At 36.7% G+C, this 27,452-nt stretch overlaps 1 protein-coding gene across 5 annotated transcripts in view; it reads left to right on the forward strand.

The window, feature by feature from the left end:
* lpp (LIM domain containing preferred translocation partner in lipoma) overlaps positions 1-27,452 on the forward strand; it is a 184,082-nt gene that overhangs the window by 129,344 nt on the left and 27,286 nt on the right. For all 5 annotated transcript variants that reach the window (XM_066709184.1, XM_066709182.1, XM_066709183.1 and 2 more), the window contains one exon: positions 19,889-20,033. In XM_066709184.1, coding sequence (XP_066565281.1) covers positions 19,889-20,033 — 145 coding nt within the window. The remainder of the gene's footprint in view (positions 1-19,888; positions 20,034-27,452) is intronic.

The raw sequence follows: 27,452 nt of genomic DNA on the forward strand, positions 1-27,452 counted from the left end.
TCATTTCTTTGTCAGTGTGCAAATGTACAAAATCAGCAAGGGATCAAATAGTGTTATCAATGATGCTTCAGCTAAATATCCTCAGCCTGTACAATACAAATACCTGTTCTCCGGTGGACATTCCAGTTAATGCAATCCGCACCACCAGCAGATAATTCCACAGTTGTGAAACAGCAGAAGGATGTATTTTCTTAATCTCATTCATCACCCAAATCTTAGTGGGGTTTAAATTAAGAGACTATGATGCCTGGTTCATTTGATTTAATCCCTTCTGAGAGAACTGAAGACTGTAACGTGTGTTTCAATGAAACAAGTTTCATTGCTCAAAGAAGACACATTACAGCAAATCATTTCTATAATTGGTTCATATGGCCCTTAACTTTTTTTTTTTTTTTTTACAGCAGTAGAACACTCAGCCTCATTAACTACCACAGTTTGAGACATGATATGAAGACTAATTAGTTGTTTTTTTCAACTTCTTTTCAGAAAGAAACCAATTTAGCACCATTAAAACCAATGTTCACACACTGAAACAATTACCCTATTACTACATTTCTTACTTTGTTTGTAAGCTTTTATGTTGAAAGTGAGTGAGACAAAGAAAAAAAACACTTTGTAAGTGCTTATTCATGCAACTAAAGTAAAGTAAAACACCTGTCTTTTTTTAATATATATAATATACAGATTTTACATTAGTTGAGTTCGAATAATTTTAAGTTATAAGGCAGGTATTTAGATGGATGAATCTTAAGGTTCTGGAAGTTATTGGAAGATAAACTTTGTTGCGCTTTGTTACTAGCTTCAAATTCACTTTTACATTTTCTGTGTTCATTTGGTCTAAGTTGTCCAGCACTTGAATCTGCCGTATATGTGTAGCATTTTGTCTCCTAGGTGTTTCATGGCAGTAAGCAGACACTGTCAGACACTTTGTTCTGCTGGCTGCTGCTTGCTGTTATTCTCCCATGTGAACCAAGCTAAACTACATTTGGATTCAGTAGACCAAAACACTTGGCTTGAAATAAAACTTCTGACCTCAGGAGAATTATTTTGGCAAACTCCTGTTGTTGACTAATGAAGGGCTTCTTTCTAGTAACGTGCCTCTTGAACCCATATATATATATATATATGTGTGTGTGAGTGTGGGTGTGTATAAATTATGCTCTTACTGCTTGTGTTGACACCTTAACCATATTCCTCAGCTATCCCTTGCACAGTGTATGCAGTCAGACGCTTCCAAAAATATTTAAGGAGGAAAAAATCTGATTTGCCATAGTTAGCACAATACAAAGAGAAGCTTTTGAAACATCTGTATGATTGAATAATTGTGTAAACAATCGTATGGTTAAACTTCAGGTTTATTAGCATTGCTTTCTTCTGGAGCTTTTAAAAATCTATTTTTGTCTCTCTATAGTGCGCCTCTGCCAACTTGGCAGTTGTCCCCCCCCCTTCATTTTCTGGCTGATATTGTTGCAGCTTTCCTGAACAGTTTGATAATGCTGCAGATATTGTTTTTGTCTCAACACATTTTCTGTGAGATATTCAGCTCTGGCAGTGTTCTGCTTAAGGAAATCTGCATATTCTATTACTTCTTTTTTTAATTAAATGTAAAAAATACTGGAGTTTTCCTTAGAAACACTCATAAACGATTATCACAGTGAATTGTCATTGGATTTATGTGGTATAGCACATATGAAATCACTTTATTTCTGTCATTATACTCCATACTTTTCTATGTTTGACCAACATGCTAAGCTATAATCTGTCTTTTTGTGTTTGTTCTCCTCATACTATCAAAAGAGGACAGAAACACAGAATAAAAACTAGTAGAAATTAGAAATTGCTTTATGCATACCAGAGCTGTTTTGATCCAATGTAATGCATATTGTCCGGAATCGTCGTATCACTCAGGGGCACTTTGAAAAAGCCTCTACATCCCAATAATCACATCCAGGGCACATGACCACTGGTGCTGGTCCAACTCTCATCTAAGTGACCTGTAGAGCAGCTGTACAGTCCTAGGCTGCACTGGAGAAGCTTGGACCACCCTTTCTATCATAAGATGGTGGGTGGACTTAGACAGGTCAAAGCTCCTCTGAAAAATGATTTAATTATATTTTTTATGCACATCTTAGGATCTTAGGATCTTGCCTAAAAGACTGTAGAACTTATTCAAGCTGAATATTTTAACAGTGCAGCATAAATATACACAATGCAAAATAATCCGAAAAGAAGATCAATTCCATTAAGACTAAGTAATTGACATTTGTCAGAAGTCGTTAGTGTGCACTATGCACAATGTCATTGGGTATCCAGTTCAGTCTTCTGTGTCATTGGTTCCTGTCCCGGTTTGAAGCATGTGGACATGCCATTTAACATTAGCCAGGCTTAGCGTGACTTAATTACCCAAATCCACATGCTTTTGATCTTTTCACGAAAATTAAGGATTTCATGGCTGATGGTTAATTTAACAGTTTCTGTAAGTCTCATGACACCCTAAATTGGAGAAAGGCTAAGCTGGATGATGATTCCTATTATTGCCAAGCTTGAGTGACATTTGACAGGGGATTATTTTAAATTGCTCAGCCCCTAATAGCGTTTAAAACCCCCGGAAGGTCAGTTGCTGCTGTCAAATGGAAAGCAGTGTAATATTGTGATCTGTTTTTTCTCTCTGAAGTAACAATCAGTTCAATTTTTGACCCAATATGTCTTTTCTGCAACCTGTTGTAAAGTAACAGGGTATTCTCTCAGCAGCTGACAATAAACCTCTTGTTTTTTTTGCATCGCAAGCCGGGGAAGCTCTTTGAACTCCACAGTTCACGCTGATAATGTTGTTTGAGGAGGCCATGCCCTCCTTTGTGGATTCCCTGTTTCAGAGTAATGGTTGCCCTGAAATGCTGAAATGTTGAATTACAAATCTAGTCCAGAGTTTCCTCCTGCCTCTTTGGTCCAGTTCGCAAAAACAGAGACCACCTGTAGAGGAGACAGGGATACCAACTTTGAGGCTCTCTTCTTTCTTCATTGTGCCACAGATGTATTTACCTGTTGTATGCTTTATTCTCTCATGTGCATCGATGTGTAAAATTCAGTTTATTACTGGTTATGATCTTATGAAGGGGAAGAGAACATTTTAGAAATGAATCATCAGGTGGTTTATCAGGAAAATTATAGCTTATTGTTGGTCTCACAACTTGATATTGTACATTTTCTCTGTGAATCTCATTATTTATATTACATATGATTATATGCATAAAATAAGAATAAATTTTAAAATTGCCTTTCATCATAAATAAGCAGTAAACATATGCAGGCAAGAATGGCAAATATATGTAGGACATGGCCTCTACCAGCTATGGCTATTAGAAGCTTGCTTTCTTGTAATTGCAAAGCAGTTCCAAATTTTATATCCTCATTTTTTTTAATTACTGTACTTGAAGAAAGAGCTCATCATTAACTAAGGTTTAGTATACAAGTATGGGGCCTTTTCAACTATTGTATGATGACTTTGGTGATTTACTGCTGTTTTAGAAAACAAACAATACAGAAACCTACTGGATTATAGGCATTTTTATTTGTATTAATTCATCTTGTCATTCTCCTTTGTTGATGATCTGATTGTTGCAGACAACAGTAAACCTTTCATAATGGAAATATCTAAACAAGCAGGTGTATCTGTTACAGATTTATTACTTCTTTTTTTTTTCTTAAAGTAATCCACATCTGAGTGAGCATACCTTGGTGACTGGATCCATTTCAAAAACATCATAATTTCACGGTCTTCTCCAGAAGCATTCTGTTTTGTCACATAGGAAGGATTAAAAAAATATATTGATATTAATCCATCTTGGCAAGTACTTCTGGCAAATAAATTAACCATCAAAAGTATTTGGAATGACTTCCAATGGGTTTATATAACATTATGAGCTATAGTTTTATGAAAACAATGATTGACCAAGAAGGCAAATAATATATTTGTTTTTCTTTCTTTTTTTAAATCTTCTAGTTACATTTAACTAGTTTATAGATTTGGAATTGGATGTTATATTGGTGATGGAGGTAGCCTTTGAAAATATGTTCCCAGCTCCCAGTCCTTAATTCTTCTCTAACCAGTCCCTGACACTTGTATTGTATACTCCACCTGCATTCATTAAACCACTTTAAGGTATTGTTTGACTGTTTTGTACTCCATTTTCTGAATGTAACAGACCTCTGATATAAATACAGTTTTGAGGTATGTGAACTCCTGGTTAATTCAATAAATAAATAATAAAGGAGGAAATAAATCCAAGAATCTCTCAAACCTCCATTAAGTCTTGGCAGTGCTTTAAAGGAAATGAGCAACAATAGAGGAATAATCAGCTACAAAAAGCTTGCTGCCTGACATCCATGTCTTTATTTATTTTTCAGAGTTTCTTTAAAAGATTTTTTTATATATATATTTAATTCTGGTTGGCTCTTACCCTCCTTTTTTTTGTAATTTCTGTTGGACTGAAGTTGTATTTATTCCACAGAAATCTTTATTTTACAAAATCCGCATGCGCTCTATTAATAAATGTATTAAGCTTCAAAAAAATAGGGATTAAATGGCAACAGTCATTGGTAAAAAAAAATAATAATGATAAGAAGAGAACGGATGTAGTTAAAATATAGACCCACACAGGAATCAACCTTATGACAAGATCCTTAATCAAAAAACTGTACAGTGAGGGAAATAAGTATTTGATACCCTATCAATCAGCAAGATTTCTGGCTCCCAGGTGTCTTTTATACAGGTAACGAGCTGAGATTTTGGCCAAGACCAAAGAGCTGTCCAAGGATATCAGGGACAAGACTGTAGACCTACACAAAGCTGGAATGGGCTACAAGACCATCGCCAAGCAGCTTGGTGAGAAGGTGACAACAGTTGGTGCGATTATTCACAAATGGAAGAAACACAAAATAACTGTCAGCCTCCCTCGGTCTGGGGCTCCGCCGTGAAGGACTGAAATCCTGCAGCGCCCGCAAGGCCCCCTGCTCAAGAAAGCACATGTACAGGCCTGTCTGAAGTTTGTCAATGAACATCTGAATGATTCAGAGGAGAACTGGGTGAAAGTGTTGTGGTCAGATGAGACCAAAATCGAGCTCTTTGGCATCAACTCAACTCGCCGTGTTTGGAGGAGGAGGAATGACCCCAAGAACACCATCCCCACCGTCAAACATGGAGGTGGAAACATTATGCTCTGGGGGTGTTTTTCTGCTAAGGGGACAGGACAACTGCACCGAATCAAAGGGACAATGGACGGGGCCATGTATCGTCAAATCTTGGGTGAGAACCTCCTTCCCTCAGCCAGGGCATTGAAAATGGGTCGTGGATGGGTATTCCAGCATGACAATGACCCAAAACACACAGCCAAGGCAACAAAGGAGTAGCTCAAGCAGAAGCTCATTAAGGTCCTGGAGTGGCCTAGCCAGTCTCCAGACCTTAATCCCATAGAAAATCTGTGGAGGGAGCTGAAGGTTCGAGTTGCCAAACGTCAGCCTCGAAACCTTAATGACTTGGAGAGGATCTGCAAAGAGGAGTGGGACAAAATCCCTCCTGAGATGTGTGCAAACCTGGTGGCCAACTACAAGAAACGTCTGACCTCTGTGATTGCCAACAAGGGTTTTGCCACCAAGTACTAAATCGAAGGGGTCAAATACTTATTTTCCTCATTAACATGCAAATCAATGTATAACTTTTTTGAAATGCATTTTTCTGGATTTTTTTTGTTATTTTGTCTCTCACTGTTAAAATACACCTACCATTAAAATTATACACTGATCATTTCTTTGTCAGTGGGCAAACGTACAAAATCAACAGGGGATCAAATACTTTTTTCCCTCACTGTATAAGGCGTTTTGACATAATTAAAAACATTTTCGAAACACAGGTCTGCAGTGATTACCTTATTAAATGAAATGCTGCATGCAATATGTTAATTGGAGAATAGCCATAATAGCAATAGAGGTACACATTTACAATATGTGTATGTTTTCTTTTAGATATGTATGTTTGTGGAAATAGTTGCTGCAATATAGAGATGTTACTGCATGTCCTTAAGTCCAGGAAATAATTAAGTTTGTCTTACGTCTGTCTGAGAAACAGATGGGTTAAGTTATAAAAATGTCCAAAAGGCGCTGTTATAATTGCTGGCAGGTCTGTGTTAGTAGTAGTTTAAGTGGGACGCATTTGAATGCAAACTGCTTCTGTTTGCTAGCTAAAGCAACAGTAGGAAATGAGGAAAAAAACAACACTGATGTGGCCTTTGTAACTTTGTGAGACAAATGACTTCTTTTTTAGCTTGGGAGGGGGAAACAGCATTGCATTTTAATGTAACATAAGTACAGATTCAATTACGTGGAGGAAAGAAGGCTCGAAGGTACAGTCTGTACTCTACACCCCAGTAACCGTGGTTACGCCGAGGGGGTTTGTACTTTAAAGTGCAATTTAATTTAAGGTTTGCAGAAATTATCTCAGTCTACACAAAAGAGGCATAAGTTGTGACGGCTACTCTTGTTGCTGTTTTTGATTTCTATAAATGCAGTGGCAATACTTGTGCTTGTGATTTTTAACGCACTCCAAGCAGGGTAATCACGATGCAAGTTATTTCTATTTTGGAGGGCCCTTGGTGATCATGCTGTCTCGGGAACAAAGCCTAAGTGTCTGCACCCTGTGTTCTGTGGTGACTCCAGTCCTTGAAGGGACAGATTTCTGCCAATTTGTAATGCCCTTGAAACAATATTTTCCTCAATGAAGTATTTTAGATCTTTTGTGTGAAGAAAACCAGAAGGCCCACTGGCTTTCGAGGACAGAAGTTAATAAATACAGTACCCTATTTTTCATAGTGTTTTACTTACACATAAGTCACTGAATAATTCCAGGTTTAAATTACCTTTTTATTACTCGCACCTTAAAAATGTTACCATACCCACAGCAGATTCAAGCTCATGTGTAAATAATTAAGCCTTTGACAGCATCTGTAGGATGCACACTGCTGTTCTATTATAACTGTATTGATAAGGTAAGTATCCTTATGGTGTGTACATGTTCTTACTGTTGAAGTTATCCTCTAATTCTGCAGTATTTTAGTTAGCCAAGAGATGGAGAAACGGGGGTTGTCTACTTTAAGTCTAACAGGACCTCTCAGCCTGTACTACACAAATTTTTCTATAGAGAAATCTAAATATATCTATCTGGGTGTTATTGGCCTCTCACCTTGTTGGTGTTTGGATTCCCCATTTCTTGTGTGACTAGACCTAGTCAATTCTGACACCAGTGTCATCTAGCAGGTGAGCCCGTTTGCCTGAGTTTCAATTAAAATAACATTCCCATCTTGTGGTTAAGTTAACATATAAACATATTTCAGTTTGTATTTATTTTGTCTTTGCTATGGCATTGATCAGTAAACAGTGCTTCTTATATGGGGTGACTCTTACAAAGACATTGCATGAACAATGTTATCTTTATAATGTAATTTTATTCAAGGACAAGGACATTTTAGTTTTTTTCTTCTATTAAATTGAATCCATTTAAGTGTATGTAGGGTACAGGTTTCTATTACCGGCTGCATGTGATCATTTTAATTTACACCTTAACTAAAATGAAAAATGGAAGCACTTGTGAACTCTTGATAAAGGTTCAGAAAAGAATAGAGAGGCTGTATTGTTATGAAAGTAAGCATTAACAGATGGGAAAACTGGCATTGTGTTTCATGGCCACATGACAAACAAAGTCACTAAAAGGCCCACACACTGAAATATATTCCGAGAAAGAGAATGTCCTTTAACAATGTAATAAAAATTAAACAGCCCTGGAATTGATTTGTATTATTATCTAATCGAGTATTGTTGCGAAAACATGTACTATATATATATATATATATATCTTTTCTCATTCTTGAGATTGGTATCCACTGAGTCAGTGTTATATCAACGCATTTTCCACTACAAAAGCTGTTGATTACTGATTGCTGTCCAAAGTTACTTATCTTTAATAACTGAATCTGTTGCCACTATATAACTAAAGTACAGCACAGAAACTACTTATAGAAAGTTACGCTATAAATGAGTATTCCTAAAACCTAATGACTTTGCAAACTTTGTAACTTCATAGTGCATTGAATCAAGTTACAGAAAAAAACATTTTGTTAGATGATTATCAAAAACAGCTTTGTAAAACTTAACCTTTACAGCGGGCACTGAAATCTTACCTAATGTACATATTTTCGGTCTCTTAGATTATTTATTTAATGTAGTTAACATACTATTAAAAACAAAGCAAGCAAACAGACTAAAACCAAATTATGAAACAAACAAGATGGCTGAAGTTTTCACATCAGTAGTCCGAATCTTGCCAATGTAACACAAAAAGTTCCAGTATGAGCAAGGGACTTGAGCAATGTAATGTTTGAGTTCTCTTAGTATAAAGCTGCTGTAACACACCTGGTATTCTTGTTTCTGTGTTCTTTGCGTCTGCTCTGGTCCTTAACTTCTCCTCTCGTTAGTCCAAGTTTCTATAAAATATCTGCATAACAGCAGCACCTGCTGGCAGCTCAGGTTAAAGCAGTCCTGTCCAATTTTCAATAGCTTTCCATGAGTGGATGCTCTCTTTGCTAACCATGCTTTTTGAGGATCTGCTTCTCAGTTCTACATGAAAATCCCATTACTATATCAGGTCAAGACTTTTCAACGGGAAATAAATGCAGTAAAAGTGTTTCCCAGTTGTTGTTTTTTTTTGTTCATTTATTTTTTATTAGAAGGAGGCATCTCAGATTGGTTTTATGTTCTACTATAATACATGGACAACACGATGGCAGTATTTAAATAACAGATCATCTTTATCATCTGCTATTATACATTGTCTCCCTGTAATGGTTGTGCATATTTCTGTTTAGAACAGATTCATCCAAGAGACTGCATATACAATTACTTAAGAAATTAAAAGTCTCAACTATATATCATTCATATGTAAACATAAATCTCCTCTCATTGATATGTACAGTGAGTTCAGTTTGCTCTAAATTTGTTGAAAAGCACTGGAAAAAATTCTGTGCTAATTGAAAGATCTATTCTCTGAAATAATGAGTAACTGTTTTTCAGTGCAATAAATATGTGTCTATAATATGCTAGATGTAGGGTAGCTTAAATACAATATAATTTCCTAAATATAACCTGCTTCTCACTCATATCCACAGGGGCTTTGACACCATCTTGACAAAAACCTGAGCCATTTCAAAACACATGGTTTGAGTTGACGGAGTTGTAAAAATTCCAAAACCCAAGTCCATTTGTGTCAAAGTTTGCTTTAGATAACTGTAATGATTGATTATGCCCTTTTCACTTGTCTTACCTTTTTTTTTTCTCCACCAGATATAGGAGCTGAAAGCCTCATATTTGTTTGCCATATGGTACAAAAATGCATATAGTGGAGGATTTATTTGCGATTATATTTGAAGACCATTTAGCTGGTCCAAGAAGTGGCTTTGGCTGCAATCTGAGGATATGTTTGTTCCAAAGAATGCAGTATTTCCTAAGGCAGTGGGGTTCAAAATCTTTCATGCCATGTTTGCCTGAGTACAGCATGTTGATAAATACTCCATTGTACAAATCAAAAACACATTTATGGAAAGCAAAATAACGTGGTTCGGGTGGCACATGGAAACATTTTAAAAAATAAAAAAGATGCTTTGAAAGAATATTAATAAATAGGTTGAATTTTTGTTTTCTGAATGAGTGTAAAGTTTATTACTGGATTACATTGCAGCAATTTATTAATTTCATTATAATGTAAATGTAGGTACTCAACATACCAGCTAATGTTGTGCCTATGTAGTAGTACAGACAGATTTCACTGGGGATTTTGTTCTCCTGTGAATATCTTGAGTTCCCAATACACCTCAAATCTCAAAAAGCACTTAATTTAACAAAAAGCACTTTGGACATAATCCATATTTCACAATGGCCATTTTCAGCAGTATTGACTACAGAATTCACCTTCAGCACAGGCTTTAACCCTTAGAAATAGAGTGAATGTGTTAATTAAAACATAAATACAGTCTCCTTTAAAGTGGAGCTGAAGCATTTTCTGTGGTTTCCAGTTTGCTCAGTCCAAATATTCAAAACCAAGAACAGTATTAAGAGTTAGCCCAAAGCACAACTGCAAGCTCGACAAGAAAACAAGGAATCAAGTTTTGCAGGTGAACATTAAGCTCTGTGTAGTAAGACTGATCATGAGATGCTTAAACAAAAATGATTGTACATGTCTGGATCAAAGTGTCCAGCCATGTAAGTGAAACTGATTCTTCAAGAGATGGCTTCAGAGAGCTCTAGGAGCAATTAGCTAAGTAAGCAAAGTACAGTACCTAAATGGCTTTTTCTCATACATAACGTGGATTGTTCTAATACAATAAATACATGTGTTTAATAGATCTACCCTCTTATAACTAGTATCACTTATGTGTTCATAACTGGGTAATCACTGTTTAAGTGGAAGGTCACAATGTTTCAGATCAGGTGTCCTTTTATTCTTATATAAAATGTAATTGATTTAAGTAGCTAATATTGACATATATTTTAAATTTGCTTAAAATATTTTTGCATTTTAGTTTGTGTAAACAATGACAATTTTAATGAAATATATTTATAGTCTTTTCTGTATCACTTTTCTATAAATATAACATGCCTTTTGCAATCTGGTGACTAGACTACATTTAGTTATTTTTCACACTGAGTACGTTGTTGCGTTGTAGTCAAATGGTATTTGTTTCAAGGTTCATTGGAATTTAATCTTGGGCAATATGCTTGTCAGTGATTTAAGCTTTTGTTCTGAATGTACATCATGCATCATGGTTTTGAGAAGGAAAAAAGAAAAGAAAGCAGAGTAGTGTTCATGTTCATTCCCCTCAGTGAACACAGAGTAAAGAGCAATTCAAGTGCTATGCATAAGATGTTTATATTGAATGCACATTACACTTTTTCAACATGTTTTATTTCTTTCAAGCTTCTAATGAACCTGGAGTATAATGTCAATAATGTCTTGCAATAACTTCCCTGATGAATTAGAAACAGGCCTCATTTCGTTCCACAATATGGCCAAATAAAACCAAATGAAGATCAACACACAATTAATGAGGTTCAAGTTGCATACAAAATGTTCTAGGCCTAGGAACCACTGTGTTTGTGGATTGCCAAACTGTAAGAGCAGAATTATAGAAGAGAATCCCATATTCCCTGTTCAATTTAAAGCATTTGGAGCCAGCAGATTTTTTTTAGAGGTTTTGTCTTGTGGGCAAAATGTTGAGAGTTTCTGAAAGTAAATTAACAAGAATCATGTGTTACAAAAACAAGAATAAAAAAAAACCTTAGCATTCATCCAATAAACTGTATAAACTCTGTCTGTACAAAACAAACCCTTGCAAAATCAAGGGCCATCACTATACAGCTTCTTGATTTTAATAAACTTTCCTTGGGTTGTTGTGGTTTTCTAACTGAAAGAAGTGTCTATGTATGTTTGTAAGTATGCATGAATGTACTCCTTTGCATATGGGACACCGCTTCCTCCGGGGGACTAATGTCCACAGACTTGCACACCTACCTGGGTCTGACAGTGTGTAGATTCTCATTAACCTTATTTTCCAACACTACTGATTGAAACCACAAAAGTCTGATTTGAACTGAGATCACTAATGTTAACAATAGGTCTAGGGCAGTAATATATATTTTTTTGTGTGTGTCTTTTGCTGTTGGGTCAATCTTGACATTAGCTTATACTGCTAGTATGAACAGTATCCTGGGGAGAGAAAAAAAAACAAAGTTACTGCTGTTGCACATCATTTTGTAATCGGAAACATAATGTAGTCAATTAGTTACCCTATTTTGAGAGGCTCCCACTCACCACCTGGAAGCTTGTTAAAGACCACATGGTGTAGGTCTCCGATACAGACTGAAAGAGTGACATGGGCCACAGTTTTTATTAAAAAAACTAAAACAAAGACAAACACGAAAAAAAAATGTATTTCTTTCTTAGTTTAGGGATTTTTTTGGAGTATAGTTCTTTAACCAACCTCTGTTGCTCTTTCATCTAAACAACAACTAAATTCAGGAATGATAACAAAATATAAAAAGCAAGTTATCTTTCTTATTCATGTGAAAAAAATGTTCTGTGCTGTCACAGAAGACCTAACGGTGTGCTTTAAAGTGTCTAAAATGCATCACTGCAGATGACAGTTAGTGGGGAAAGCACAAGTGAAGTTTAAAGGCAAAATTAGTTCTCTATAATTCAAACATTTCATCAGTTTTCAAAGTTGTGATGTTGAGGTCTGATTAGCAGTATAAAGATGTATATATTTCTCTTTGAATATTGAAACTTTGATTATGACTTGATAAGAATTAGTTTTCTAGAGAATATCATTAGGGAGAAAAAAGGTTTTCAGTGCATTATTATATATACTTATTTTTAACCAGACTGAATTTATCATTAGCTTAGAATCGGATTCAATAAAAGCTTCAACCCCAACCAACCACAAATTACAAACCCCATTATTGTCAGTTTTCTATTAGATTAGACGAGCTAGCCCCTGGTAAACCAAGCAAGAGCCATTATCAGTTATAGAGTTTCTAATTTGCAATAGACAGATTGCAGCTATACTCTTTACTATAATCTAGTTTTAAGTGTACCTACAAAGGTATCTATGATATGGCCACCATATTGAATTAAATGCACATTTTTAAAAAAAATCAAAAATCATCTTCTCCAAAACCATGTGTTATGCATCTGGCACTTGTGTAAATGCTTACCTTATGGCATAGAATTCGATTTTCATATGGTTTGGCAACCATGTTTGCATCACTCAAATCATCCAGCAACTTCTTTACAATAAACTTCTTCTCCAAAACCACTTGAAAAAACATATTTTGTGAATATTGTTGCCTTATGACCTACTTTTAGATTTTTTCAAGAGAAGATGATTGTTAACATGTTTAGCAGCCATGTTGAGTTTTTTCAAAAAATATCTCTCGAATGCCTTCTCTGAAACCATTGTTATATATACACTCACCTAAAGGATTATTAGGAACACCTGTTCAATTTCTCATTAATGCAATTATCTAACCAAACAATCACATGGCAGTTGCTTCAATGCATTTAGGGGTGTGGTCCTGGTCAAGACAATCTCCTGAACTCCAAACTGAATGTCTGAATGGGAAAGAAAGGTGATTTAAGCAATTTTGAGCGTGGCATGGTTGTTGGTGCCAGACGGGCTGGTCTGAGTATTTCACAATCTGCTCAGTTACTGGGATTTTCACGCACAACCATTTCTAGGGTTCACAAAGAATGGTGTGAAAAGGGAAAAACATCCAGTATGCGGCAGTCCTGTGGGCGAAAATGCCTTGTTGATGCTAGAGGTCAGAGGAGAATGGGCCGACTGATTCAAGCTGATAGAAGAGCAACTTTGACTGAAATAACCACTCGTTACAACCGAGGTATGCAGCAAAGCATCTGTGAAGCCACAACACGTACAACCTTGAGGCGGATGGGCTACAACAGCAGAAGACCCCACCGGGTACCACTCATCTCCACTACGAATAGGAAAAAGAGGCTACAATTTGCACAAGCTCACCAAAATTGGACAGTTGAAGACTGGAAAAATTTTGCCTGGTCTGATGAGTCTCGATTTCTGTTGAGACATTCAGATGGTAGAGTCAGAATTTGGCGTAAACAGAATGAGAACATGGATCCATCATGCCTTGTTACCACTGTGCAGGCTGGTGGTGGTGGTGTAATGGTGTGGGGGATGTTTTCTTGGCACACTTTAGGCCCCTTAGTGCCAATTGGGCATCGTTTAAATGCCACGGCCTACCTGAGCATTGTTTCTGACCATGTCCATCCCTTTATGACCACCATGTACCCATCCTCTGATGGCTACTTCCAGCAGGATAACATAGCACCATGTCACAAAGGTCGAATCATTTCAAATTGGTTTCTTGAACATGACAATGAGTTCACTCTACTAAACTGGCCCCCACAGTCACCAGATCTCAACCCAATAGAGCATCTTTGGGATGTGGTGGAACGGGAGCTTCGTGCCCTGGATGTGCATCCCACAAATCTCCATCAACTGCAAGATGCTATCCTATCAATATGGGCCAACATTTCTAAAGAATGCTTTCAGCACCTTGTTGAATCAATGCCACGTAGAATTAAGGCAGTTCTGAAGGCGAAAGGGGGTCAAACACAGTATTAGTATGGTGTTCCTAATAATCCTTTAGGTGAGTGTATATATATATATATATATTTTTTTTTTTTCTTCATATCTGTTAATTTCAAGATGCTATGATATAAAATATGGGTGTCTTTGTATAATTACATTTCAGCTTTGCGCTATATGGGGAAACCGGGTGGTGATAGTCATTGTGGCTCTGGCTTCAAACCCATCCCATGTGTGTGGTGGTGCCAACATGGTTGCTGCCATCAGGTTTCCCAAAACTCCTAAGACCTTGTTTCTGCATTCCATTTGCACTTACTGCTCTGTTGTGTATCATGAGATGCAATATACTTTTGAAACTACCTAGTTTACACAAATTGTTTTGCTTTGTGTGACTACTGTGCCATGCTTTCTAGGCCACTGATAATTGCTACTTGCAGCTATATTGTTAATATTATTTCTGAAGTAAGTGTAATTCTGTGATAATCATGTTCAAGTTCTCTAAAGATTTTTGAACACAAACAGAATGTATAGTACTTTACGATTCCAGTCCTTTATCAGTGTCTTCTGTTAATGAGCCTTGTTAATAAACCATCACTGGAGATTGATTAAAAGTTGTGATACAGAAAGATACTTCTAATGACACACCTTGCATGTCGGGAAAATAATTTGCACCTTCTGTAATTTCGATTGCATTTACCTACCAGGATGTTTTATCACATCATTGCCAGTGAAATGTGGAACATTTTTCAGGGATCATGCAATATTGCACTAAACTCCACACACACTTCCATAATCCCAGTGTTTCAGAGTTGAATGCTGATGACTTGCATTATTATTCAGTTACTCTTTATCCCAATTTAGAAACACAAAGAAGTTGAGATTAGTAAACTAATTGTAAGTAATATGTAGATACCTCAGCCATTTTCAACAGAGGGCAATTTTGAAAATAGTATGAAAAAGGACTTTTACATTTCAGTTAAATGGGCAAATGAGATGTAACTGTGCCTTTTCCTCAATCAAATATAAGAGTTCAAATATACCGCAGTAAAAAAGGCTGAATATTAAGTTGGTGTTAGGCTATTTAATTATTATCCCTGTATGAAATTAAAATGTAGATGTTCAAGAAATAAAACCGTCAAAGAAATTTGAAAATGTTAAGAAACAAAACAAAAGGACACAGATGAAGGCAGGAATGGTCTTCCTAAGCTTGTTTAGGGGGTATTATTTTGAATAATTTAGCAAACAAAAACCTTTAAATTATGTTAAGTGTTAAAATTAGGATTACATTTTCATCCTGGCAATGGTTGAGGTTAGAGTCCCAAGTAAACTTAGGGCAGGATTAAATCAAAAATGTTCACAAAGTGCAAACACGAAAAGTCGCTGGAAGGAATCTCGCAGCTCAGCTCCTCACTGAATGAAATCTAAAATATGAGGACCTGTGAGCGGGGAGGAGCCTGTTCTGGGGGCGTGGCTTCTGGAATGGGCTGCAGAGTGAGAGACGCCGCAAGCCAATCAGTGTCTGAAATTGAAGAGAAACCAGAGGCAGGGCTGTGAGAAGCAGCGATGGGTCAATAAAGCAGAGAAACACTGCGATCTGGCACTCCGTGCTCTGAATCCACAGCATTAATCTCCCCGCTGACACAAACCTATACTTCGTAGCGGTTATAACTATGAGTAGAAGAAAAAATTATAAAATAAAAAACGTACTCGCCTTTGATGAATGTTGTGTAGTTATTATTATTATTATTATTATTATTATTGGCAGAAGGCCTTACCTAGGCGTTATCTATTAGCGGGTGGATCAACGGTTTGGTGAATAACAGATCAATGTAAATATTTTATTCAGCGTCCACTTCCCAGCTAACACACAACATTGCCACAATGTTGAATTACATTGCTACAACTTCAGGAACAATGAACAAGCAACAACAGAATAAACTAACAAGTGAATTTAACAAATAAGTCATGAAAAAAAAAAAAAACATAATCGAAGCATAGTACTGAACAAAATATAAAATGACATTCACTAATATATTTTCCCTCTGTGCACGAACAATAGGCAACATTTAGTTTGAGTGGATGTTGAGCACAACATGTAATTTGTTACCCGCACTGTACAGCTGTATTGTAGTTACTGTAGTAATAATCGGTCATTTGCACAGAACACACAGAGCCGCGGAGGCTGTGAATAAACCCGGAGCTGCACCTGTGCCAAACGGGCTTTCTTTACACTGTGCCTTAACCGCGAGAGGCTTTAGACAACTCCGAAGTGTCTAAAACTAGAGGAGCTGCAAGAGCATTGTCAGGGGGTTTTCTCACAGATATTTTCTTGATTTAATACAGCGAAAATGTAACCACTCCCACTGTATTGTTGGGCGGTATTAACTACAACTTTAAGCAGCCGCAAATAACAAACTACACAACTGTACATCATGGGATTTACTTAAAAAAATTAGAAGAAAGTAGCATCTAACTAAACATGAAAGCGTGACTGAGTACAGGGGTGTAGTTTTCTAGTAGCAGCTGTGAAAGTTGTGTTTTATTCTCTCGTTTTTGTGCAAGAAAGGAGCTGCAAGAAGGTTGTTTTGCTGCAGTGCAAATTTGGTTAGATTTAATATCATGATAGTTTAGCAGTGCGATTTCCATTTGCCGACATGCCGCTAATGCCTCTGCGAGCGTCTCGCAGCACTAACATTTTTGATTTAATCCTGCCCTTAGGCTTTAGTTTTCAGTTGACTTTAACCCAATTTGGTGTATTTTATGTATTGCTACACAAATAAAATTTTGAGTTGCAGAATTGCTATACAAATGGAAAACAAATGCAGTCCTGAAATTTCAATATAAACTTAAACAATCTTTTCAACATGTGAAATGTTTTCTGAAAATCTGAAATGTATGTTTTTATGTTTCTTAGTTCATGTTTTTCTGACTAGTGACAGCTTGGTTATGTATCTTGCTTCCTGCAGAAGTTGTGTCCATGCAGCTGTTTCGGGAGGCCACCTGTGAGACTCGATTGTATTGAAACAGCTCAAGGGTTATTTCCGGCTCCATGCTTCACTGACACAAGGCGTTAAAACCGATGTGACCGATGCGCTACACAGTGAACATTAATAGAATCAGTGGGGCAGGCTGATAGGGCTGTGTTTCAAGGAAGGAAGTTAAAGTACCACAGTCAAATCTTATGTAATAATCCAAATATCACCAGAAGATGTATTTCATGTGTGTCTATCTTTAAACACCATCTTTTTCAATGTGTGAATTGACTTTCAGTTTAAAAAATATAAAAATAACATACACAAACAGCATTTGTGTGCACAGAATATAAATATACTTCAAAATATAATAGACAGGCTTGAGGGGTCCAAATGATTTAGATTGCTTTAAGGACATCTTACATATGATTGAACATTCATTTGAAATATGTTTTTTTTTTTTTTTAATGTATTTTGTTTTTATTGGGTAGCCAATGTATCCAGGGCAAAGCTGGAAACAAACCATAGGTATAATCGAACTATGCCTTGACTTTTGATCTTTCCTTTTATAAGCTTATTATCAGTTTCATAACACTTGCCATCTCTGCCGTTCCTATTGGTGTTGTTTCATGTGCAAACTAGGGTTCGAATTTGGGTTTGATTAGGCTCAATATATTTAGAATTCCACAAGGTTTAGGGTTTTGTTCAGATGAGCTAATATAGACAAAATTTGGTTAAGTTAAATTTTGCATTGGGATATATTTAGGGTGTAGACTAAGGTCAGGCTTTTAGAATAGGCTAGGTTTGGGGTTACATTTCCCAAGATACATTGGTGTTGGCTAGTGCTAGAGTTCAGGCTATTGTTAGAGACATTTAGCGTAACAGGTAAAATATTCGCTCAATGTTTCTGAAATATAAAGTCATTCAAAGTGATTATATATAATAAAATCTCTCTGACCACATTTGACCATAGTCAGTAAGCCATACGTCAGATGTCCTTTTGAACTACAACTGTTTAGGTGTAAATAAATCACTTAATTTCTCTGCGTCATTACAGCGTCATGTCACAGTATGTTTTTGATTTCTTCACCTTTTTAACTAATGCAAATCTTCAAATATATCAACACAAAATTCTCAGTTAGATTTTGTAAACAAAACATGCTCAGCCTTAGTTTTTAGAACACAGATATTAATTTAAATTTCTTACAGTGTAATTCATTTGGCTTGACTTGATGATTTTAATCAGTGTTTTATATGTTTAGAAAAACAAATTAAGATGAATCAAGCCATATTTATTGAATGGCATCTGTGCAGCCCAGGATGCAGTTGGTTTTCATCCCCTGCAATGTATTTAATAAAGACTAAATTGTGTTGTTTTTTGTTGAAATAAAGTTAATGGTATGTGTTTTAGCTTATGTATGGCTAAGCTACCATTAAAAAAAAATGTATTCTGCATCTATAGGGAAGCATTAGTTAGTTAGCACCTGCTCATACTCATATAATAGATCATATGTTCATTTTGGTTTTCAACTGGTTTGTCCTTGAACCCCAGAAACTCAATGATAAGCTTTGCACCACATTGCCTGAACTGTAAATCCTAGCAGTAGGAAAGCTCCAGAGTAAATAATGAATTAAAGAGCTGATTCATGGAGGTTTAGTAGGATACATTCTGCTTCCAATTCAAAGAGTATGGTTCACCTTAAGGGCATCTTCCTCATATTTTAAACAGTGTGGATTATGTGATTTACTCCACACTTGAGTCTTGTTCATATTTCTTTCTGTTGCTGTACATACTGAGTATCTCTGTTTCACAGTGACCTCTTCCAACTGAGTTTTTGATTTTTCTAGGCTTCTCACTGGGTTCGTGTGTAAAGTTACCTTCAGTTTCAGCCAGAGTTTCTGGAATTTTAAAAATTGAGAAGCAACACCAATGCTTATCAGCTCTTGAGGTTGGGTGGCATGTATGGTACCATGCCGTCTTACTGATTGCTAGAAGATTATCCTTCAGTGTGGACATATTTCCCAAAGCTATGTTCTTTGTTTTTTTAAGATGCTGTTTGTGGTGAGAATTTAAGTTAGTATGGAAAATAACAGTCTAGGGAGAAAGGAGAACAGAAGACAACATGGCATTTATGTAATCATGCCACAAGTAGGAAGTAATTACATGAAAAGAGCTGAGGATAAGAATTACTTCAGTATGCAGCTTGGAATATGTATTTTCACCACTCCATCTTTTGTTTGACTGCTGTATGTAGTTAGATTGAGACTATTTAAGACTTATTATATAGAGAGATTATTTACATATACAATGGCTGTGTTATCTCCTGTACATTCTGTAATTAAAAATGGTTCCCTTCATTCCTTGTAGTTGTACCTTTATATTTGAGTGGCCATCTTGACACATTGCACATACTCGATGGGGTGCATCATGTGCTGATGAATTGGTCTCCAAATATGTTAGTCGTATCTGGTTATTTTGTAGATGCAGAATGCGCAGGTAGAAGAGTCTTGTAAGAAAGCACGTTCTTGGCATGGTTGCCAATGATATTGAATGTCGAAGAACCTTGGGTGCTTGTATTATACATACAGTTACTGTAAGAAGAAAAGTTGTATGTAGTTTACATTTTAACTCTGCATACACAGATGTTATATATCTTCAGGAGTGAGCGTTAACAATGTGCTATTACTGTTTTTCAGGTGGGTTCTTTGGCCCCTGGTGTTGCCTCCCCTATGTTGCCCCTGGGTCCCAGCAATCCTGCAGGAAGACCTGAAGATGAACTTGAGCGCCTTACCAAAAAGATGCTGTATGACATGGACAATCCCCCATCCGAGGAGTACTTTGGTAAGACCACATTATCTGGTTTATTATCTTCAATCAGATATCTGGAGTCTCATAAAACTGCAGAAAGCAGGGGCCGTGGATGTCTAGAATAACATTATGTGTTGGTATTTGGTAACAATGCCCAGATGGATCTAACATTGATGAACATCATGTGATCAGAGCATTGATGTTTACATGAAGAATGATAGTAATGAGCATTTAAATAAATGTTATGACTTAATTTATGATTTAAAGAATCAAACTAATCCTGAATTTAATTTGAGAAATCCACTTACATCAGATCCAATGGATAACATTAACCTCAACAAGAGCTTTTACACAGAGAAAAAAAGCAAATCAGAAAAAAATAAATCGTATATAACAATATGGACATAAGCACATGTGAGATGACAGCATCCAACTAGACGTGAATTTAGCAGCTGAAATCTGCTTCTGTCGCCCTTCAAATTAAAATAAATCAGCAATTGCCAGTGTAAACTGTGTGACCTGTTCTCCAGTGAAGTGTAAGCCAAATGCCAGTGTTTATAAATTGGCAAAGGGTTACTTTTGAAGAGAGTCTTAAAGATTCATGATAAAATATTGCAGAATTTGGTCTGAAATGCATTTGGATTAAATATGTTTTTGGTTATGTTCATGTAAGTTGGAAATCTAGGCTTTGTTGTACATTGAAAAGCCATGTACTTACAATGCACACTTGAGTGTAGTAATCGAATATAAGGATTGTAAAGATGTACAGTGTATCCACATGGATCTTAAAGTACAGCCCAAAGTCATTAAAAAGACCTTGCCCTGAAATGCAGTCAGTTTTGCAGTGGAATTAAACTATTTTCCATAACCATCAATGTAATCCTTTTGTGAACTACTTGAATAAATCTTAGAAACTTTTGGCATTTTGAACTTCCTAAAAGTGGTTGAAGAATAATTAATATATTTATGGCCATTAAACATGAAAGGAAATACTAATGTATTCCTTTTACACCTGATACCCATTTTATTCAGTGTTAGGTAGACTTTATAAATACAGAGAGACGGTAAATGGCTACTGTCATTGACCATTTTAATCATAACCAGTTTCTAAAAATAACGTTTGTATGACCTGTTAGTGGGAGAAAATGTAACCAACTTTTTAGGCATGCGTCATACTTAACAAATTCATATATACCAATGCCCGATGAAGTGAGATAAAGTTTATGCTTATTCCTAATTATCATATAAATAGATATTTTTGCTATGTCTCATATTCATTTACAGCTGCTACTTCCCACACAATGCACAGTGCACACAATAGTTTTTTTTTATTGTATTATTCTTTTAACCATCTTGGGATTTCAGCAGGCTAGCTTACTGAAATAAGGATGTGAATAAGAGAAGAATGGAGGGACTCCCAGCCTCTAGTAATTTCAGTGGCTTTTTCCAGTATGTGTCTTATTGGTATGACTGTGTTTTTCCCACAAATGAGGTGAAAACAGGTGTTTTGTTCCCCACTTTGCAGAAGTAAAAATGGATTTTACAAGAACTAGGCTATATATTTTCTATAAATGCTTTTTTTCCTTCTTCTCTGAACATTAATTTAAATAATGAACTGATCCAACCACACAACTCTCAATTATTGTGGCCACACACAAATTAGACAAGTTCTCCCAGAGACTTATCTTCTGCAGGAAGATTGTATTTCAAAAATACAGCAGGTAAAAATTTAGGATTTTCTTCTTAACCCTAGGTAGGCAATGGTGATGGTCACAAAAATACTATGCACTTTCTGAAACTGGCAATTGAAGAGTTGATTAACCAAGTCAAAAAATCTTGCTACCCTTACAAACTGTTAAGTGATTGAATAAATCTGTCAACCTGCAAAAATGTATTGGATGTCTGCTTAAATTCTCCCTCACCTGATCACATATAGAGCCAAACCCCTTCAATGCATTTCACACCATACCTGAAATATTTGATTCTCTTAATTCTCCTCACCTTCGCTTCCATATAATTTGAGTCACAGGTTACACTCAACACCAAAAGGCCCTGAAAAAATAAATACTGTAAAACAATTGCAACTAAAGAAAGGAAATATTCAATGAGTGGTCCAGCAAACATATTATAAGTTTGTGATGTTTGCGGAAGGGCCTATTTTATTTTATTGGGCATCAGCAAAATCAAGCATAGGCAGCTTTTGGTGTAATGACATTGTACATTTTGTTCTCCATGTCAAACATTGTGCTGCTCTGCTTTCGAAGGGCATTCATCAAAGCTGAAGTCCCAGAATGCCCTGCTATATCATGCATGTTGATACTTTCTTGTGTTTGCACACCAGTGCTTATTTGCTTCAGGCTATTAAACGAGGCCAACACATCTTAACTGAGCTATGTGTAAACTAAGTTTGCAGTCTGAGATAACATTGTGTCTGACATTACCACAGACAGACCCCAAGCCGGACAGATGGAGCGGAAGTACAGGCCTGAAGGAGTTCAAAGGACTTGAGTTTTGTTTTAACATGGAGAATGTACACTCACCTAAAGGATTATTAGGAACACCATACTAATACTGTGTTTGACCCCCTTTCGCCTTCAGAACTGCCTTAATTCTACGTGGCATTGATTCAACAAGGTGCTGAAAGCATTCTTTAGAAATGTTGGCCCATATTGATAGGATAGCATCTTGCAGTTGATGGAGATTTGTGGGATGCACATCCAGGGCACGAAGCTCCCGTTCCACCACATCCCAAAGATGCTCTATTGGGTTGAGATCTGGTGACTGTGGGGGCCAGTTTAGTACAGTGAACTCATTGTCATGTTCAAGAAACCAATTTGAAATGATTCGACCTTTGTGACATGGTGCTATGTTATCCTGCTGGAAGTAGCCATCAGAGGATGGGTACATGGTGGTCATAAAGGGATGGACATGGTCAGAAACAATGCTCAGGTAGGCCGTGGCATTTAAACGATGCCCAATTGGCACTAAGGGGCCTAAAGTGTGCCAAGAAAACATCCCCCACACGATTACACCTCCACCACCAGCCTGCACAGTGGTAACAAGGCATGATGGATCCATGTTCTCATTCTGTTTACGCCAAATTCTGACTCTACCATCTGAATGTCTCAACAGAAATCGAGACTCATCAGACCAGGCAACATTTTTCCAGTCTTCAACTGTCCAATTTTGGTGAGCTTGTGCAAATTGTAGCCTCTTTTTCCTATTTTTAGTGGAGATGAGTGGTACCCGGTGGGGTCTTCTGCTGTTGTAGCCCATCCGCCTCAAGGTTGTACGTGTTGTGGCTTCACAAATGCTTTGCTGCATACCTCGGTTGTAACGAGTGGTTATTTCAGTCAAAGTTGCTCTTCTATCAGCTTGAATCAGTCGGCCCATTCTCCTCTGACCTCGAGCATCAACAAGGCATTTTCGCCCACAGGACTGCCGCATACTGGATGTTTTTCCCTTTTCACACCATTCTTTGTAAACCCTAGAAATGGTTGTGCGTGAAAATCCCAGTAACTGAGCAGATTTGTGAAATACTCAGACCGGCTCATCTGGCACCAACAACCATGCCCGCTCAAAATTGCTTAAATCACCTTTCTTTCCCATTCAGACATTCAGTTTGGAGTTCAGGAGATTGTCTTGACCAGGACCACACCCCTAAATGCATTGAAGCAACTGCCATGTGATTGGTTGGTTAGATAATTGCATTAATGAGAAATTGAACAGGTGTTCCTAATAATCCTTTAGGTGAGTGTATGTTGGGGAAATATATTTTCATGCAATCAAATTTAATGGACAGAAAAGGTCTTATCAGAGGAATACTTGTTGAATTATTGTAAGTCTAAAGCACATGTTCTCCAATGGTTAATTTTAACTATCATCTGTTGGTTTTAAGCAGTTTTTAAGCAAGCGCGGGTAACTGAAAAAGAACCCAATCTAGGGTGTGTTTCTTGCACAGTAAATCACATGGGCTTTATTGTCATACAACCAGATAAAATATAAGAAGCTTTTTTCTTTCTTTTTTTTAATGAACAAGGGGGCTTTTAATTAACAAGACTAATCAGAGCTAGGCACCAATCTTTTTCAGTTGAGCTGTATCTTTGTCCTCATATAAATTATTAGCATACAGATCAATATTACCATCTTTGATTGCTCCTCATTAGAAGACGATAGTAGTAGTAGGCCAAACTTTAAAATGACGCCAGTGGGTTTTTCATCTTCTAAGATTAACAGAAGGAATTTCTATGATGTTATTAAATCAATTGGCAACTTGTCCATTAAGTATTTTTTTTTACTAGTTCCCAATATAAACGCATATCCCTTTAGAAACAAAAACACAAAATAAAGTAAAGAAAACTATAAATAAATTATGCATTACATAAGTAGTCAAGGAAACCAGTTTGTGCAGTTATCCTGAGACTGGTATCCCAATTTGGAGAAATGAGTGTGATTTTTTTTTTTTTTTTTAAATTAGCTGTACATTGAAAAGCCCTTATCAGATTCAGAGAAATTAAAAGTGTCTGTTACCTTTGTTATCTATCAGGCATTTTCATTATGTAATAGGTATTCTATATATCATTGAATTTGAAAGGGGCTAGCAAAGTGCAAACCATATTTTGGATTTATCTTGAATTTTAAAAATATGTTGATTTTCTTTCAGTTTTAAGACGGCTAAATTTTTTAAAGTTGCACACTAATGTGGAGACTGGATTCCCTATCCTTAGGGTGCCTTGTGTGCAATGATACAGACAATGATGCAACTTTCACTTTTTTCCTTTTCTTTTCTTCATAGTGTTAGCAGAAATTGCCCACATAATTTATAGGACACTTCTGATTAAATCTTTATGAAAAGCTTGGCATTTACTGGCTTACCTATCATCTAGAATGTCCAAGGGGCTCAACTAAGAGAAATAGGTCATGAGAGTTTGAAAAGTATGAGCTTACTTTGAACTGTGCTCATGTTCAGATGTCTATGTTTCTTTAAAATCCAGTAAAGCTAAAGTTAATGTATTAATAGCGTTTCTGGTAGACGGCTTTGTTCATTGTCCTAGATACTTTGGTTGAATGCATATGCATATTGTGCAGTTGCCTTCAGCAAACTCTTTAAGGTTTGCTTTTACTTCATTTTACATCAGTTGTCTTATAAATGGAATGTATACTGTATTAAAATGCTATGACATCTACACAGATCGGTCCTTACTACGGCAACATGTAAACTTCCGTATCTCTCTGTCATTTTACTGAACAGTAGAACAATTAATTCCTTAATACACATCAATAAAACAGACTAGAAGGCAAAAACACCATTCTGCTCTGAGTTGCTCGGGTTTAGCGTTGGAATTCCAAAAGCAGGATTATCCATTTTCACTGTATTAAATTTGAACACAGGTTTTGTTTGAGTTCTTAAGGCTCAATTGTCTTTCAATATGTTTAATATTGCAGTTGTTTCATCAAGGTTTCCTTTACTTTTATGAATGCAGGTATTCACATTCACAGCTTTAGGTTATGACAGACACAAGTTAATGAAATGTTAAGAGAGGGTTGTGCATGACTTTCACTTAGCCACACGTAACCCATTTATTTATGCATGTACTTATTTATTTATTTAATGCAATTCTTTCACAGAAGCTTAAATATTCACTCAGTCATTTTGGAAACTAAGAACCAAAGGAAAACAACACCTGACACTACAAAGAACAGTTATTGCCAGGCAACAGAACTGACTATCAACATACCAGAGCATAGCTAAAAATACCCTTTCATAGTGATTGTTATAACTTGATATATGCCAGACACTATTTACACAAACCTAATCAAGATATCTATAATGTTTTGGTAATTGGTACATATGACTAGTCATCATGTGTATTTGGATTTTTTTTTTCTTCAAACACATTATCATGACTTCAGATTATTGTTCCGGGCATATTTCACAAGAAAACGTTTTATGGGAAGAACTTCCCTTAACTCTTCTGCCGTTTCTCTTTGGTTATAGAGATTGTGGGGGAGGTCACATTATGAGTCATTTCCCATTCAAATTAACCATGAAGCACTGGAATAATGATTATTATATACAAATATTGTGGTTTTGAATTGGGCAATACAAGTAAAATTAGGATTCCCTAGTATCGCCTACGAGAAATAATTCAGCTCTGGGAAATGCCTTTTTTTGGTATGTGACATCCCCCAAAACCTTCCGAATATGTGTTGTTCAATGGAAATATTCTTATAAAGAGCAGAAGCCTTTTTACAATATAATTTTAAATGAAATTGAGTCATAGATTTGCTTTACATGGACAATTTTAATATAATAGTATTTCCGTTTTGTAAGTGATCTTTACATATGTAAAAGCTTATACGCTGTGAGTTTACATATAATGACATTCCATGTTTATTTAATTCTTTATTTATAAAACATAATTAATTTTCCAAATACAAGTCTGAAAAATACTTCCATATACAAAGTCTGAATATATACAGCATTTTTTTTTTTTTTTTTAATGAATGCGGATGTGAAGCCTTGAGGTATGAGATATTTTGTGTTTTGTTGAAAAGCCGGTACAGCCGAGAGCCCTGACAAATGGCAGAGGGAAGGAGGGCTGCTGATCTTGCCTGCGAGAAATGGTGCGAGTGCCACCACCCTCCACACCAACTGCATCTGCTTTGGCTCTCTCTTTAGGTGTACTTAGGCACTCGTCAGTCGTCTATTCAACCAAATTACCTCCGCATGGTACTTGACCTCTGTTGCGGTGCTTTCTAGTGTCTCGCCTGACTTCAGAGTGCCAGCCCGGCTGCAGCGGCGGCCTCACTCTGCTCAGGTTCACACGAGGTGAGCACAGAAGCTCCTGGCTAATGCGCCTCACTCAGACATCTCCAGTGAGTCCTGCACCATCAGATGACGTGCAAGCCCAGCTGAAACACTCTCACGTTGCTAGAATTTATCGGTGTGTGAGCATTTTGTCCTGGGGAAAATAAAATGTACATGCCATCCCCCTTCCCATCCCCCCAGTCGCCTAATTTTACCACCACCCTTCCCCTCAGCCCTTGTCATCCTGACAGGCACGTGCATGTCACCTCTGACAGCTCATTTCCACAAACATGTAACCCATACCCCTGCCCCACTGTTCTGTCGGGAAGCCCTAACGGGTTGTGAGTAATGCTTTGTGGCATCGGTTCCCGACTGCCTTCCATCAGCAATGTTGCAATGTTGCTGATGTGTATTCACTGGCTTTGGGAGGGATATGAAAGGGGAATGAGCCTTCTAGAAAAGAGACATTCAGAGATTGCAGCAGTTTGAAGATCTCTAAGATGGAAAATTGTACAGCCGTGTGCAAGTAAACCTTAAAGAACAACATGGATGGATTGAAAAAACAACAACCAATTATGTACTAATTAAGGTTTCAAGCAGTTCAGTAGCCTGTAGATGCATTATTCTCAAATTGGGGTGGA

The sequence above is a fragment of the Amia ocellicauda genome, chromosome 7, assembly GCF_036373705.1.
Source record: "Amia ocellicauda isolate fAmiCal2 chromosome 7, fAmiCal2.hap1, whole genome shotgun sequence".
NCBI lineage: Eukaryota > Metazoa > Chordata > Actinopteri > Amiiformes > Amiidae > Amia > Amia ocellicauda.